This window comes from Archocentrus centrarchus, chromosome 5, assembly GCF_007364275.1.
Source record: "Archocentrus centrarchus isolate MPI-CPG fArcCen1 chromosome 5, fArcCen1, whole genome shotgun sequence".
In the NCBI taxonomy this organism is placed as follows: Eukaryota; Metazoa; Chordata; class Actinopteri; order Cichliformes; family Cichlidae; genus Archocentrus; species Archocentrus centrarchus.
Window position 1 is genome coordinate 13940250 of NC_044350.1, and position 17625 is coordinate 13957874.

At 41.9% G+C, this 17625-nt stretch overlaps 1 protein-coding gene across 3 annotated transcripts; it reads left to right on the forward strand.

The window, feature by feature from the left end:
• Nucleotides 1-808: 808 nt before the first annotated feature.
• per3 (period circadian clock 3) lies at nucleotides 809-17226 on the forward strand. Of its 3 annotated transcripts, none has more exons than XM_030729774.1 (22): nucleotides 809-968; nucleotides 5123-5549; nucleotides 6044-6204; nucleotides 6308-6426; nucleotides 6749-6947; nucleotides 7122-7173; nucleotides 7535-7683; nucleotides 7830-7908; nucleotides 8000-8106; nucleotides 10097-10253; nucleotides 10367-10475; nucleotides 10716-10844; nucleotides 10935-11043; nucleotides 11147-11255; nucleotides 11368-11507; nucleotides 11619-11780; nucleotides 11936-12187; nucleotides 12294-13150; nucleotides 13268-13454; nucleotides 13701-13887; nucleotides 15135-15285; nucleotides 15370-17226. In XM_030729774.1, the coding sequence occupies exons 2-22, from the start codon at nucleotides 5263-5265 to the stop codon at nucleotides 15490-15492; spliced, it is 3825 nt and encodes a 1274-aa protein (XP_030585634.1). In that variant the 5' UTR covers nucleotides 809-968; nucleotides 5123-5262; the 3' UTR covers nucleotides 15493-17226. The 3 variants fall into 3 exon arrangements, with proteins under 3 accessions (XP_030585634.1, XP_030585632.1, XP_030585633.1); XM_030729772.1 differs by having other exon boundaries at nucleotides 810-968; nucleotides 11616-11780; XM_030729773.1 differs by lacking the exon at nucleotides 809-968 and having other exon boundaries at nucleotides 5000-5549; nucleotides 11616-11780.
• The last annotated feature ends 399 nt before the right edge of the window (nucleotides 17227-17625 follow it).

A 17625-nucleotide genomic window follows, 5' to 3' on the forward strand; every position in this document is an offset into this window, starting at 1 on the left:
GTTTGTTGCATGTTTCCTTCATATTTACATTTTTTTCTACCTCAGTGCCACTCACACCTGATTCTTTATGAGCCCCATGATTTCCAGTCCCAATAAACTCTGTAGATTCATTGGGACTGATTTCCCATGATTATTACATTAATTTTTTTTTACAGAGAAAGCATGTCGACAGCTTTTTGCACTCAGGGCTGGGTTGATTTAAGGGGAACGTGGAGCAAACATGACTGAAAAAAAAATTCTATAAGGACAAGGTGAAAATGTACTCTAGTTCCTGAGACAGCTGCACAAGTCTTGTCTGTGCCATAAAACTACTAGTACTACAAGTCACGTCATAAAGTTAAAATGTAAGTTTGTGCATCAATTTATTATTGTTCACTGCAAATTTTCTGAATACAGTAAAAAAAAAATATATAAGGATAACCAGACATTATTCACAAATTTGTGGTATTCTTGAGCTTTTTTGTTTTCGTTTGCATAATTACAAAAGGTATTATTAAAGTTGCAAGTAGCGCCCATCTTCTTCCCTCTGCGTGCACTGCATCAGCTGGACCATGCAGCGACTCTGTTCATTCATTCAGCGGTAGAGACGGGGATGCAGCGGACTTGTTGTGTCGGTGCTTGCGCAGTCTGCTCGGGAGTTGTATCTCGGTTGTATAACATTGAAATCCACGTGAACCGCCAGCAAGCCCACTCACAGACCCGCCGCATTGGACACGCCCACATTGGTTTCTCTGGCCAATCGCACAATCCATAGAAAATCCGCCCGCCCAATCATCGTTTAGTAGGCGTTATTATGCTATGCCGGGATCACGTTGCACAAATGTGTCAACCGCTCTGGGATGGATGACGACTTAGCTGTGTGACGGAGACATAACTGAAACGAAATACTTTTGATGCGGCCTGGCGATCAATTAAGAAGACTCTTAACTTTTTAATTCTCGAGCCAAGACACGCGTGGAGCGGGAGAGGTAAATATTCCACCGAAAGATTGGAGGCGTCATTGGTGAGTTGGCTAGCCAGATAAACTAGCTAACCACCTGACGCACGGCACCAGCTAGACAGAACAGTGGGGGTAAACAAGTGAAATTAAATCATTCCCTTTTTTTTTTTGATTTGTCATAAGGTGGTCGTGAGTGTGTATTACGCGATTTTGGATTATTGCTTCTCCGGGGAGTGAAGCCTGACTTGGCTGAAAGCAGTGGTCAGTGGTGTGTGTTGTTCATGTTAGCTGAATACCGTCGGCCATAAGTCAGCGGGCTGGAGCTCATGGGTTGCGCTGGGTTGGCTGGCGAGTTGGTAACAAACTGAAGCTCGGGTTGCTCAGACATGCACACGGTGCATTATTAAAAAAAGAAACCTGTTATATTTGCTAATACAGTAGCTAGGAAGTTTACTGCGTTACTGCAACCTTTGCATTCAGTGACTTTAGGGGGCGCTGTTTTCACTGGGCAGCTTGAACTTTCTCACACCGATTTGGAGGTCTCAACACTAAACTACATTTGGTTTTACCTTTGTCACTTTCTCCACATTTGGTTAGACAGCAGGCAATGGTGCATATGATTATGGAGACTGGGATGATTGCATGAATGTGAGATAACCGGCCTCACAAAATGTTGTGCTTGTATTTTAATGCCTGAACTTATTTGCTAATGCCACAGTATAGGTTTTATGCAGTCTATGGGTATTGCCCCCTTATAAATACCCAGCATATATATATATATATATATATATATATATATATATATATATATATATATATATATATAATCTCACACTGCACTGAAACTCGAAGCTGTCCAGTGGTAAGGTAGGTGTGGTGCCTTGGTTTGCACTGGGGTTGAGTTGCTGTGACTCCTTCAGGCCTTGTGAAGTGGCTTCTGGACTTACTCAGGTCACTGGGTTCATTGGGGGGGGTTGCAGTTTGTCTTGAATGAAATCAGTTGTAGGCTGCAGCTGAAATTATATAAAAGCCTGTAGAACAGGTATTAATGTTGACTTTCAGTTTTGCTTGTCTAATAACTTAGGGGACTTCTAGAGGTAGCCTGGGATGATCAGGTGTTGAACTATATTACAGCATGCACACAGGTGCAAGTACAGAGCAACAGTCAGGTTCTCAGTCGTCCAGGTCATGGTAGTCTCAAAAGCTAGAAAAAAAAAAAAAGACAATGAACAACAGTCTAGCTCAGGTCTGAGGGTGTGCTGCATAATTAAGGAAAGACCACAGCATCGTATACACACCACTAAAATGTTTGTGTCTGTGTGCCCTTCAGTACAGGTATAATATCTCAAGTAATAACATGATGTTTTATGCCCTCTGAATTGAGCAAACTGGTTATGTAATCCTCCTGTGACGACCTGATGAACGATGCAGGGTATTTTCGCTCTCTCCTGTTTTCGCTTCTCAGTCTGTCCCTCTGTCTTTGTTTTTGGTGTCTTGTCTCGCTGCCATATGTATGTGGTGGCAGCTGGAGTTTGTTTAATCATACCAGTATCATAGAAAAAAGACTTGCCAAAGACAGCAAGAAAACAAGCGTTTTCCTCTGTGACGTCTCGGAAAAATGGATCATAAAGCCATCTATAGAATTGCTGGGTTTGATTTGAAAGCTGTTTTTTTCAAGGATTACCAAAATGTAAATGCATAATTACTACCAACAGCTATTATGCAACCCAGTATTACATTATTATATCTGGCAGAGTTGTACCTGGTCTTGGCATAAATGAGATGCGCATAAATCGTGGATGTTGGGAGAGAGTCAGAAAGCGGTGAGTCAGTTTTATGGCCAGACAGCCCAGTAGTATTAAATAACATGACAGATTGTGTTTGTTCACATTTGCACATAACATTTTACTTGTTTATGTTTGGCAGTGACATGCTCTTACTTTCAAGAGGAGACAAGTATTTGTTTCCACTTTCAAAACGTTTGGCACATCAGACATGCCCCAGGTTTAAAGTGGACCTATTGCCATATTTCCAGCTCCATATTTTTATTCCTGGACTGTAGAATAATAGTAGCTTTGCATAATTTGAATTTGAAAATAATTCTCAGCCCCTCATTTTGTTCTGTCTGAAGCATGATTTTTTTAATTTATTTTTTTAACCTCTTCCTTTGAGACGACTCCCACTTTAAAGCAAGTTTCTAATGATTGGCTGATCCTTGCAAACAGAGGGGTTGAACAGCAGGTGGGTGGGGCTGCTGATCTGTAAATGTAGTGTTTTGACATCTTTGAAAGGATATTTTGCCATCTGTTTGAGGAAAAGTTGACTAGCAAGATTTCCAACTCTCATGATTACTGAGCGTAAATGTTGTCATACTGTAGATTATCTGTTAATGTCCAGTAGAACCAATTAATGAGTTCTAGTTTTGTTATAATAACTGTAAAAACTTTGTAATGGCAGAAAACAGAAACTTGTTAACAAATTAAAGTTCTTAAATCTGTAAATTCAAAACAGAATTTATTAACCCTTTATTTCAGTGTCATGCTTGATCTGTCTTTAGGTGTAATAGCAGTTGCTTAACTTAGGTTAACTTAATCATTACCTACCCAAGTGTTAGTTTCTCCAAAAACTCTCACTTTTAACAGAACAATTCAGCATGTTCTGCTGTTGAAAGATGGAAGAGAACAGATAATGTGTTGCAACACAGCATTTAAAAAAAAAATAGATATATTTTCACTGGCTGCAGCTGCAATGACATGCTAACATACATTTTGTATGCTAAAATTGTATGTGACATTTTGTAGTCTGTCCATGACCATCATATACACCCAACAAGTTGTGCGGAGCACAACAAACCCTGCCCCCAGCAAACATTTTAGCTGATTTGAACTGAGCAAGTGGATTGACTGATTTGGATTGGGCGGCAACTAAAGATTATTTTGGTAGTCAAATAATTTGTCAATTATTTTATCAGTTAGTCAATTAGTCAACGATTATTTCAATCTTACCTCACCCGTTCAAGCCTGCCCACCTATTAACATCACCTTGTTGTCTCTTCTCACAGTTAAAATAATGACCCATAAAAATATGAGTTTGAAACTAATCCAAGGTATTTTTAACATTGTGACCATCACAATAAATATCAAATAAACAATGCATATTAAAGTGTATGCAATTTTTATTTTTAAATGAAAATATAACGTGCAAATAAATAAAAATGGCCTCTGTCCAAAAGTTCAAATAAGGCTTCAAATTAAATCAAAATGATTTTTCTCTCCAAAACAGCTTAAAAGTTAACCGTACCCTTGTTTGGTTTTTTTTTTTTTCCAGCACAACCTCACATGTGTGAGTTTTTTTTTTTTTTTTTCATTTTGACGTACTGTATTAACACATTGGACCTAAAATCCTAAAAAACACTAAATCTGAGTAGAAGAAGTTAGATTTTTTAACTGTGAAAACCACAAACATGTTTAACAAACAGTTTTTATAACTTGAAATATAAATAGGTTCTAATTGTCAAAAATGTATGTACAAATGTTGCAAACAAAGTTATTTACAGCTATTTACATTAAAATGCAGGCAATGCCTCAGACTATTTACGGAACAATTATTATTAACAAGTGTTAATAGTGTGCAATAAGATGCCACACAAATTATTTGTGCCGCTCCAGAAAGCAGTTCCTGTCCACCACAAGACAGAAGGGCATATCACAGGCCTGCACACCAAACATGCTAAAAATCTCTCAAATTTAAAAACTCATTATCAGTATCGCAGTCTCTTTTTTTGGCACCGTCACTGTCACAACTTTCATCTGTTCCTCAGCAACCAGTCGATTTGATTCAAGTCGATTGGTTGTTTTAATTATTTTAAATTAGATCTTCTACTGCAGTAAAGCAGCCATTCCCAAAGTTAAGAGTGCTGTGGCCCACTTAATAACCAGAAAATCCCATGGGGCCCACCCAATCTTAAACCAAAAAAAACCAAGAGAAACTGATGTTTTTCCTTGAAGATTGCATTCAAAAAACATAAACAAAATCAATTTTTCTGTTATTACTGCCCTTTGCTGTACCTTGGCTGCCCACCAGGGGGTCGGCACCCACACTTCGGGAATCACTGCCCTAAAATAAATAGTGGTTTCTCATGTTTTTTTTGTTTGTTTGTTTTTTTTTCCTTTTATCCTGCAGTGCTGACGACAGACCGCTACATCCAACATTCAGCACTGACTGGGTGAAAGTCAATTTATTGTTACCACATGGAACCCATTCCCTCTGGTGAACATATGAAGACCCTTACTGACCATTGTCACTGAACAAAAAAATAATTGATGTGTGACCAAAGTGTGGTGATGCCAGGAGGTGACAGCGGTCCACATGGGGAGGAGCCTGCATTGCTGTCAGCTACAGCAGAGGGTGGAGGGGAGGAAAGGGAGTTGTCCAGGCAGCAAAACAGCACAGAAACATCCAAGCGCCTCGGGGGGGAGGAAAGCGGAGCTTCAGGTGGAGAAGTGGGGCAGGAAGACGAAGAGATGGCGAGCGGCTCACCTGACCTGTCTTCATCAGCCAATCACAGCCCTGGGAGCATTACAGGATCCACCTCAGCTTCAGCCAAGAGGTATTTAATTGCATGTGACCATTTACCTATTTTTTTTTTTTTTTTTTTTTTTCCCCCACAGTACCTCTCTGACCCAGCATATCAGAGTAGCAGTTTTTATAAAAATGAAAGTTACTGTGCCTTTATAGTTGCTTTGCACTTGGATTTGCCAAGTGGAGTATATCAAAATTGAAGCAGGCATTCTGTATGCTGTGATAACAGGTGGGCTTTTAACTTTCTTGCATTATCCAAAGAACTTTGGCATAGAAGAAAACAAGTCAGTTTATCAGCTGATGCTGAAGATGTGAACACAGAAAAGAAGTTCTTCATCTGTGTTATGATCCATTGATAGCATAATGATGAAAAAACCCATCTCAGAATGTATCCCAACGACGCCTCAACTACCTGTGAAGTGGTTTTAATTTTGCATGACGTTTTCATGGTGGTATGATCTGAACCCGGATCCTGTGTCCCCTAAATATTGTCTTTTTTATGGTGCTTCTGTGTGTATGTAGCAGTGAGCATGCAGAGGCTGGCAGAGGCCAGGACCACAGAGAGGTGATGAGCACAGTGGCTGAGATGAAAAAGAGGCTTCCATCAGACAAACGCAGCCGCAGCAAAGCCAGCACTGTGGAGGCCTTACATTACGCACTCAACTGTGTCAAGCAAGTGCAAGGTAATCTGCACAACACAACAGTCCATTGTGTTGTCTTAGGAAACACACTTTCCTTTTCTGCAAATCCTGATACACTGTGTGTGCTTTGGTTTGTCATCTGTAGCCAATAGTGAATACTACAAACTGCTCATGCAAAATGGGCAGGATGAGAGGAGAAATGCCACCGTTTGCACCCTGGAAGAGCTGGAGAGAGTGACCTCAGAACACACCCTTAAAAATACGGTATGCACATCAAACTTAGATGCACAGGTCACAGGTACTGATGCTAATGTTTCCTTGTTCTACTTTTTATGCATAGCTGAAGATGTCATAAGACCCACTGAGGATTTGTTTAGAGTTATTCTTAAATCCCATATTGAGCCAGTTGTTGGCAGTCATAAAGGAGCAAAGACATATACATACAAATACATGTACATTTATTTTTGCCTCACTCGTGAGCGGGTGTGTGAGTGTATGTGTGTTTATTGCTTTTGTGTGTGTCTGTGACTTGGCTTGCTTGTGTGCATGTTTTTCTGGGTGCGTACATCTCTCTTCCTCTTTGTAGGATTCCTTCGTGGTGGTTTTCTCCCTGGCCAGCGGCTGTGTGCTGTATGCGTCGGAGCAGGCTCCCAACCTCATGTGCTGCAAGAGGAAGTTTCTGGAGTCTGCCAAATTTGTGGAGCTGCTCTTCCACCAAGATGTCAATGTCTTCTATTCACACACGGCACAACCACATTTGCCACCTTGGAGCAACTCCCACACAGGTACCAGATTTTTATTGATTTATTTAAGATTAAATTTTTGTCTGTTCTCTTTCTGCAGATTTTTTTTTAGTTGCTTTGTGCATGCTAGTGTCCCCCTGGGTATTTTGTTAAGCACGTGTATAAATAACTAAAGAAAAGATGAGGAATTGACTTCTCTGTTCTTTGCCTCTATAGCTGGGGTTCTGTTTGACTGTGCCCAGGTTAAGTCCTTCTTCTGCAGAATCAGGTCAGTACTTTTCCCCCCATATCTCTTAATTCCATAAAAAATAATTACATTTTAAAATTCATTATTAATTAAATATATTATCTGATATCGACCACTGTAACCTTGAGAATTGATTCTGATTGTCAAACCTTCCTGTTTGAGGTCTTCCATCAATCATTTTTTTTTTTTTTTTAATCTGTCTGATTCTAGAAACTGGTGTGGCTTCATGGTGTAGTGGTTAACACATTCACTTTATTTGCATAAGATCCCCAGTTTGAGACTGTGAGGAGACACAAGCCTGGATAAATGGGAGGGTTGCAGGAAACATTTCCTGTTTTTCATTTTTGATTGAGATAAATTCAAATTTGATTGAATGTTTTAGGGGTGGGAAGGATCGTGACGGTGAGATGCGTTACAACCCATTTCGAATAACACCTTACCAGCTGAAGGTGCAGGGAACTGGGAGCAGTGGGGAGGAGGAGGAGCCGTGCTGCCTGGCTCTGGCTGAACGCATCATCTCTGGATATGAAGGTACGTGTTTGTGTTTATTATATTTTATTCCTACCTATACCCACCTCAGAGACTTTCTGAGAAGGTCTGCTAGTATTTCTGATTAATTTATGGCTACTGTTTGCTCATGCTGTGCACTCTGGTGATTATACGATTTGTGTATTCAGCACCTCGGATCCCCATGGACAAGCGCATCTTTACAACATCACACTCCCCTGGCTGTGTGTTCCTGGAAGTTGATGACAGGTCAGTACATATAAGTCTTCAGTTAGTATTGTGCTTTGAAAATTAAATGGCAACGTGTCAAAAGAGCTAATTTTATGGTGACTGTTCACAGGGCTGTGCCTTTGCTAGGATACCTTCCTCAGGATCTGATAGGCACATCATTGCTGACTTGCATTCACCCAGAGGACCGTCCCCTCATGCTGTCTATGCACCGGAAAAGTGAGTGTTCGAGGACAATGAGTTAGTTTGCTGATTAGAAAATTCTGTATTGCACGAGTTGACTCAAATTGAGTGTGTGTGTGTGTGTGTGTGTGTGTGTGTGTGTGTACACATACATATATATAATTTTTTTATTTTTTTTTATTTTTTATTTTTTTGGCATTTTACTTTTTAAAAAGCCAAACAAATGATAAAATAACTGGTAGATTATTCAAAAGCCAAAGCAAGGTTTGTCCTAAGGTTTCACTTACATTGATGGTTAAATGAAAGTATACACTTTTTTAAATTCTAAGACTTTATGTATCAGGACATAATAAAAATAATCTGGTCCTGGGCGCCTGGGTGGCTTAGTGGTGAGGCCAGCGACCACATACACTCGCCGTGTTGCGGTGCGGGCGGCGCGGGTTCGCGTCCTGGCCCATCGCCAATTTGCCCGCATGTCTTCCCCCATTTCCTGTCACTCTCCACTGTAGACAAAAGCCGCTGTGGCCAAAAATGAAAAAAATAAAAATAAATAATCTGGTCCTTAGCAGGGCTTAAAATTAGGCAAATAGAACCTGAGATGAACAACAGCCAGTGATATATTATACTATTTCATTAGTTATTTAAGAAATACTAAAATGCAGAAGCAGTGTGTGAAGAACTAAGTACACCCTTACTGCTTCCATAGGAATTAAGAGGGTAAGTAGCAGCCAGGTGCTACTAATCAAATGCACTTGATTATTTGATCATCAGGAAGTATGAACACCTCTATAAAAGCAGATGTTTTGGCAGTTTGCTGGTCTGTAGCATTCAGGTGTGTGTTAACACAATGCCAAGGAGGAAAGAAATCAACAATGATCTTAAAGACAAAACTGCTGCCTGTCAATCTGGAAAGGGCTATAAGGCCATTTCCAAACAAGCCATCATTCTACAGTGAGAGATTATTCACAAGTCAAAAAAGATTCAAAATGTCTTTCCTGGAGTGGACATCCTAGCAAATTCACCTCAAGGTCAAACCAAGAGAACTACAAAAAAAAAAAACCCAAGAGCTACATCTCAGACTATCCAGATCTCGGTTAGCATGTGAAATTTTTAAGGTTCACGACTACAATTTGAAAAGGGCAGAACAAGTATGGCTTGTTTGGAAGGGCTTCCGGGAGAAAGTCTCTTCTCTCCAAAAAGAACATGAGATCATGGCTTAGGTTTGCAAAGTTGCATCTGAGCAAACCACAAGACGTCTGGAACAGTGTCCTTTGGACAGATGAGACCAAAGTGGAGAAGTTTGGCCACAATGCACCTCATACCAATTATCAAGCGTGGTAGAGGAGGGGGGGATGATTTGGGCTTGTTTTGCAGCCATAAGACCCTGGGCATCTTGTGGTCATTGAGTTGAACATGAACACCTCTGTATACCAAAGGATTCTAGAGTCAAATGTGAGGCCAACTGTTAGACAGCTAAAGCTTGACCCAACGTGGGTTGTACATTAGGACAATCTAAAGGCAGAATGGCTGATAAAGAAACGAATTAAGATGTTATAGTGGCTCAAAGTCCAGACCTCAATCTGATTTGAAATACTGTGGTGGGACCTTAACTGTTTTCTGTATGACTTTATCAGTCTTTCACATTGTCGTGGAGGAAATTTGGCCCACTATTCTTTACAGTGTCGCTTTGGTTCATTGAGGTTTGCTAGCATTTGTTTATGCACAGCTTTCTTAAGGTATTTAATCATGGATGCAGTCAGTTTTTCACACACTGCTTCTGCCTTTTGGATTCATGTTTATTAAATAATGACATGGTGTAATATGTTATGTTTTGTTCATCTCAGGCTGTATTTACCTAATTTTAAGACCTGCTAAGGACTAGATGCATTTTTTGTATTATGTATGTATTATGTATAATACACAAATCCATAGAATTTATCGAGGATGCACTTTTTACCAAGACTGTATTGTTGCTTACAGTGATATAACAAATTTTTGTCAACATTTCTCTTCATGCCTTACTTAGTCTTGAAGCATGCGGGCCAGCCTCCATTTGAACACACTCCCATGCGTCTGCAGTGTCAGAATGGTGACTACATCACCTTAGACACCAGCTGGTCCAGCTTTATTAACCCATGGAGCCGCAAGGTGGCCTTCATCATCGGGCGGCACAAAGTCAGGACGTAAGTTACAAAAGCATAAAATCTGAAATACATAAAGACAAAAATGTGTGCTGAGATGTAGAGTTATGTGCATGTCACGTAATCCCCCACTCTGCCTCTGTCTTTTCCTACAGGAGTCCTCTGAATGAGGATGTGTTTGCTGCTCAGACAAAGGAGTTAGTTCCAGTAACTCACGAGGAAATAAAAGATCTTCAGGCAAAGATCTATAAGCTTTTCCTACAGGTGAATATTTTATTGCTGAATAAATAAATTCCAATCAGCACTCACTTTAAATGCTTTGTTAGTGTACTGCATGAACATTCTTCAGCGTTCATGTTGGTATCAGAGTAATCAAATATAAGTTGAGTCCTATATGTGGCTCTTTTTTGCATTTGATTGCTGTAAACATACTTCACTGTACACACACTGGAAAAAAAAAAGAAACACTGATGCAGTCTGTTCTTCTTTGTCTGTTCTTTACAGCCTGTTCACAACAATGGCTCCAGTGGTTACGGTAGTTTAGGCAGTAACGGTTCTCATGAGCACTACATTAGCGTTGCCTCTTCGAGTGACAGTAATGGCAACCTGTGGGAGGACTCACACCGGGAACCGGTAACACATCACTGCGAGGAACTCATGTTGTGCAGTTATCCTACTACTGCTACTGCCGTGGTTAATTGTGGACTGTTTGTGTTTTTCCAGATGACTTTGCAGCAGATCTGTGCTGATGTAAACAGAGTCAAGAGTTGGGGCCAGCAGGCTTATCTGGATTCCAGCCACAAAATTGCTTTTCTTGGCAAGCGTGTCACAGGTAATGCAGTCTCTCACACACTGAGTCCAAACCAGGGAAAATGCGTTTTTAAAAAGTGGCAGGTATTTTAAGTGTTGGTCAAAATGGCCCTTTATTTTGCCAGCCCCCCTACCACCTGCAGCCTCCAATGCTGAGGTCAGAGAAGAAGAAAGAAGGAAGCAAACACACATTCCCTCCTATCAGCAAATCAACTGTGTGGATAACATCATCAGGTGTGCAATCGATATGTTTTTTTCCCCTGTCCGCACCCTGTCATAATATTGACTCTCTCTTGGTGTCCCTGTTTGTTTCAATGTGTGTTTTTGTGTGCATTGTGTGTTTCAGATACTTGGAGAGCTGTACAGGTCCAGCCCTCAAGCGGAAGAGTGAATCTCATTCCTTAGCCACCTCTTCTTCCTCATCCTCTACCTCAGAAGATGACAAGCCCACGGGAGCCACTGACATGGCTCAGGACAGTTCAGATGGTATAAACCCACACAGCACATGACTTGCTGTCCTATTATCAGTAGGGTGAAAATATACTTGGCAAATAAACTGCAGGTGTTCCTAACTTTTGCTTTTTCACTTTCCAGCAGTTGTAGTGGAGAATGAGGTTTCAGTGAGCCCTTCAGCTGCAGCTGTAGTCGGGGCACCTCTGACAGACATCACCATGTCTACTAAGGCTATGAGTGTTGTCTCGGTCACCAGCCAGTGTTCGTACAGCAGTACCATAGTCCACGTGCCGCAGCCTGAGTCGGGTATATAAATATTGCCTTCTATCAATCATAAGAGAGACCTGCTCAGAGGCTTTTTTTGTCATTTTTCTGTAGATCTGATAGTTTTGTACAGAGAGAAAAGGTTAATGTTTAAATTTCTTTTGACGCTGTCTTTTTTTTCCCCTGTTTTCTGTCAGAGGCCACAGCACTGGAGGATGCTCCGATGGGCAGTGAGCCCGCTGATGCTGCCCCAACCCCTGTCCGTCCAGCCCCGAGTCCCGCCACAGAGGAAAGAAGGTTTGTAGGTCTCACTAAGGAGGTGCTGTCAGCTCACACCCAGAAGGAGGAGCAAGAATATGTGGATCGATTCCGCCATCGCATCCTTCAGAGTCCGTACAGCTCATATCTGCAGCTGGACAACAGCTCTTTGGCTCACTCCCACCACCTAGGTTTGTGCATATTTCTTAAGAGATGCAACTGATTAGTTGAAATCTGAAAAAATTTTTGGGCAACTTTAGTTTGACTTACTCTGTGATCCATGTCCACTGACTGCAGGAGACTACCTGCGTCCACTGAGCGCTGGAGGTCGAAATCGTTCTCGAAAAGGAAAGCCGAGACACAAGCGACCCAAACCCCAGGGTTCCTCAGACAGCTATGGCTCCCCACCTGAACCTCCTCGCCATGTCCCTGACTCATCCTGGCCTTCCTCAGAGTCCTCCCACCTCCAGATGGGGTCACCCTACAGCCAAACATCTCCAGCCCAGGTGCCATTCTTTCCTGTCATGGGGAAGCCTGGCCTGGAGCAATCACCAAGAACGCAACAGCTCCCTGGAGCAGCTCCTGTGGGGCTGCAGCCTCCTGATCAGCTCAGCTACAACTTCAACATAATGCAAACTGCTCAGAGCCTGCCAGGCATGCAGCAGATCCAAATGGAGGCCATTCAGAATGTGCAGAATACCCAAAACTTTCACAACCTGCAGCCCATGGCTCCAACGCAGAGCTTCAACCCTCCTTACGTGGCTCCAGTCATGGCTGTCATCCTGCCCAACTTCCCACCTTTCGCTCCAGGTTACCCATCCATTTATCAACCTTCATCTGTACTCCCCCAGTTACCCATAACTATGACGGGGTATGCCCCTGTCAGTGCACCTTTCCCTCAGCCTCAGTTCCAGGCCCAGCCTGGCCCCCACACTCAAACGTCCCCAGGTCTCTTGCTTTGCTCACCCAGAGCGAGCTCTTCTGTCGGTGAAGAGGAGGAAGCAGCTGGTCCTCGAGCTTTGTTCTCTAGCTCTCGCTCAAGTTCTCCACTGCAGCTCAATCTTCTGCAGGAAGAACTGCCCAAACCAAGTGAAGGGCAGAGCACTACTGGGCACAACCATGCTGATAGCCTCCATGAACAACATGAGAATGAGGTGAGTCAGTTTAACCATCTTCCATAATCGGTATGGGTTGATATAGGTCTCCAGATATTTTCTTCAGTATAAATTGCTGTTTTTTTTTCTGATTAAAACTCTCTTTGCTGTGGTTAGCGTGATGTCCCGAGTGAGTCTGTCAACCATGATGCCCAGTCAACGTCCAGTGAGCTGCTTGACTTGCTGCTTCAGGAGGATGCCAGGTCAGGGACTGGCTCCAATGCCTCAGGGTCTGGATCAGGAGAGTCTGGAGGCTCTCTGGGATCTGGATCTGGCTCCAATGGAACCTCTACTTCACACACTGGTAAGAAAAGCAATACGCATGCATGCAGCCCTCCCAAGAAACAGTGCAGTATTTGTAAAGCACAAGTATACTTGTTATATTTTTGACTTGCATTCCATCTTGATAGCTGGAGGTGATATTTTTAATGTCCAAGTACACCAAGCTTCCAAGTATTACTGCATGTTGCAAACAAGCAAAGCAGAGGAACAACATTTTCATTAAAGAGTAGGATGGAAGGATGTGATTGAAGCTCTCCCTTGGTTACAGGCAGCAGCAACAGCAGTAAATACTTCGCCAGCAACGATTCATCAGACACATCACGCAAAGCTCGTAAGAGCCAGGAGACACCGGCAGAGCACAAACACACATTTGAGAATCGTGCAGAAAACTCCCTGTGGAGCATGATCCAGCACACACCCGAGCGTGTCATGATGACGTACCAGGTCCACACCAGGTACGCAAATACACATCTCATTTCCAATACTAATAAACAAAAGGGAAAATCATTCTCATGAAAAATTTTGTCACCTGTTCACAAAAAAACACCTGCGTTGGCATTACAGATTTCTAAGAATTACTGTAATTGTAGAGCAAAACCGTGAACACTGCAAGTAAAATTAATTTGTGATTAAAATGTAAATTCTGAAGCAGTTACAGAATGAAACAGCTTTGTATTTGTTTAACCCATTACCCATCCTGTTTACTAACTGTAGATATTCCCAAGCTGTCCCTCTGATCGAGTCTGGCCGACAGAGATGTGTTGTGCATCTTTCAGCACGGGTCCCACCTACAAGTTTCAAAGAAGTTGCCAAAGTTTTGGATTTGCAAATTAGATTTTAGGTCCACTTTTTAGTCACAGTACTTTACTTGCTATCACATCTTGTTTTAATGCAGTGTAATCCGGTATATTTTTGCTCTCAAATCTGATTTTCTATTGCAAACCCATTCTGTTTGCTGATAATAGAGGCACAAAAGTAACTCCAAGTGTTGCCAGAAATAATGTCAACCCGTGCAGTCTGTTTCAGCAATGCTTTATTTTGTCAGTTTCTTCTGTGAACTTTTCACAGTGACCTTTAAACCCTGTTGTTTTATAGTAGAAATCAGTTATTTTGAATAAGCCATGGATTTTTTTTTTTTTTTTTTTTGTGTGTGTATTCACTTTCAGTAAACGGAGTAAGATTAATGTAAAGTAAAAGCTAGTCCATTCATGTGAAGCTCTTGAGGCTCAGTGTTGAGTGTGTTTGGGTTTTTTGAAGCAGATTTTTGGGGGGGGGCATACAGTAATTTTCATGACTCAGACACTGAGTATTTCTCTTAACGTGATTTTAACACCAGCATTTTAACTGCATCGCTTTCCTTGCCTAATGTAGTGTAGTCTTTTTGTGTGTGTGTGTGTGTGTGTGTGTGTGTGTGTGTGTGTGTGTGTGTGTGTGTGTGTGTGTGTGTGTGTGTGTGTGTGTGTGTGTGTGAGAGTGAGAGTGAGAGTGAGATAGAAGTTTGTTCAGAACAAAATGGTACAGCTGGCGGTACCTGCTGATTTGATTATGTAATCATATTATCTAATCCTGGAATACAAGAAACTCCAAACCCTCTTCACAGTACTTTGCTGATTTGTACCAGTATATCAGATGTTATTCTCATCTTTTAACTGCTCTTCGTCTTTTTTTTTTTTTTTTTTCCTCTCGCTTTTTCTCCCCACAGGGACCAGAATGAGGTGTTGGCAGAGGACAGGGAGAAGCTTCGAGTGTTTCAGCCGCTCCAGCCCTGGTTCAGCAAAGAGCAGAGAGAGGAGCTGGCTGAGGTCCATCCATGGATCAAACAGCACACCATCCCACAGGAAATAGACACACAGGTATCACCTCACCAGAAATCACTCATTTGTGAACTCTTCTTCCCCCCAATGAGCAGATGTTTAATGCATTGCGGTGTCTTTCAGGGTTGTGTGAGCTGCAGCTCAGGCGCAGGCATGTCCCACTCTCCTCACCCACCTGCACCTGACAGTTCCTCACCTGTGGAGAGCCCTCAACAGGACCTGGCTGGACCTGTGGTTGACACTTGAGAGACTCTGAATGGAAATCATCCACCAGCAGGTCTACAGTGTGCCAGCCCTGTCAGGAACCTCAACAACTCCCACAATGCATTTCTTCTGACCAGTCCAGAGGAGTGGATCCCTGTGCTTTAGTGTAAAATCGAATATGTTTAATAAAGGTAACAGGCTGGACCAGGCCCTGAGGAAAAGAGAAGGCGAGAGATGGGCATTTTCTTTCAATCAGCTTAATGTGACTGTTCTTATTGGACCATGAATATTACACTTCTCCTTTTATGTGTTAATAGAGCCCCTAAGGGGGTTTAGGTTGTATTTAAGACTGTTCAGATCTATGAACTATATATGAAGAGAGTCCCCTGGATGAACATGAGCACTGTGTATACACCTGGTCTGTAGAACAGGAGTGACAGGGTGAGAAGATGAAGACGGCACTGGCCCAGAGTGTCAGAACCAGGCCCAGTAACATAGAGTACAGGTTGTACAGTATGTGTACTACATCAACTCCTTCAGTGACATAATTGACACTTTTTTTTTTTTTTTTTTTTTTTTGTTGGAGGGACACTAAGACGAAGACATTTGTTGCTCTCCTTTTGTAATGCCCAGATTAAAATCTGGTGGTGTTACTGGAGTTCACACTCTTGTTCCATAGGCTGGTCTCTTTCAACGTGTTCTCATTACCAGGGTATCAAGTACTGCCATTCTGGCATTGCGGAGATACCCACAAGGTGTTCTTTGTGCAGAGGTAACTTGTACAGAGTGGTAAAGTCTGCATTAGGAGACTGGAGGAATAAATCAGAATGTTATCATTGAGGAGACTGGTTTGTGTCCCATTTGGAAGCTTTATGTTGGGCACTTTGTTTAGCTGTTTTTTCCACTCTGATTATTTTTGCTCTGCCTCGCTGGACAGAGAGACCAAAAAGTACACTGGTTAGGTTTAGGTAAAGATTGTGGTTTGGGTTCTTGATATTAAACAGCGGTCCTGCACAAGTGACCATGTTTGAGTTGAGAGTGAAAGGACCCTGTTACCTTTATCATAATCACAGCACAGACATGAAAGGACACCCTGTTATGTCTGTGAGACACCAGCTGCTCTGATAAAACTGCAATAGATGAAGTCCTGGGAATCAAAATGGACGGTTTCCTCCTGTGCAGAGCTCCTGTTACTTTTGACTTGCAGAGGCAAATATTCTGCTCATTTTATCTTGATATCGGTGCTAGAAGATAAGACAAATCTGGCCCGTTATTCAAAAACATCTTGTAGCAAGTCCTCACCACCCACTATACTGCCTGCCCTGTAGCTTACCTCTAATTGTAAACAAACACAGTGTGGCCCCAAATTTCCACTGATCTTGTGTTTATTAACCGAATGAATCTCCTTTCAGACCCTGACGCTGTCTGGATGTGTGCTTGTGTGAAAGGGAGGCAGGGAAAGAACTAACTAGCCCATTGTAGTTCTGTGAATGTTTTCATTCTTCTTCCTGTACTGAATTCAGATTGCAGGTGAGCTTGTGAATGTGCATAAGTGTGTGCGTGCTGACTGACTGCGAGCTGCTTCTTTTGATACAGTTGTCCAGCAGTGCAAGACAGACCATGGTTTTCTACAGTTTTTAGATTGAAAGTATATAACGGTATCATGTATTTTATAGGAAATGTACACAAACTTCACAAAGTGTATAAAAAGCCATTTGTCTTGAATTCAGGGACTGTTTGTGACACAAAGGAATGAATAAATGAGGTAAAACATGAGATGCAGTTTGACATGAGTATCCGTCAAGCACACAACATACACAAAAACTGGTACGTGACATTGAAGTCATAGGTGAATCTTCCTCCACAATTACATGGTGAGTTTTTAAAGTCGAAATTGATATTTTATTGACTTTAGAGACTCCTGGGCAAACCCGAAAATACTGGAGAGATCATATCAGCTGGCTTGGAAATGCCTCGTTGCCCCCCCCCCCCTCCCTCTTCTGCACCTGGAGAGGACGGATGGATATCAGCTTCTGGTTGTTAGATGCAAAAAAACAAACTAATGAAACCACACAACACAAAATCTGTATTTATTTTACTGGATTCGCAGTACAGTACAACACAACAGGTCGTTAAATTAGTATCAAGCATGAGTGAGCATGTCAAATGAAAATA

Excerpts from the sequence above, each read along its gene's own strand:
- per3 (XM_030729772.1), top strand. The coding sequence starts at position 5,263 with ATGTGTGACCAAAGTGTGGTGATGCCAGGAGGTGACAGCGGTCCACAT. Across the intron at positions 11,256-11,367 it reads TGTGTGGATAACATCATCAG|ATACTTGGAGAGCTGTACAG; the intron begins GTGTGCAATCGA and ends TGTGTGTTTCAG. Across the intron at positions 13,455-13,700 it reads AACCTCTACTTCACACACTG|GCAGCAGCAACAGCAGTAAA; the intron begins GTAAGAAAAGCA and ends CCTTGGTTACAG.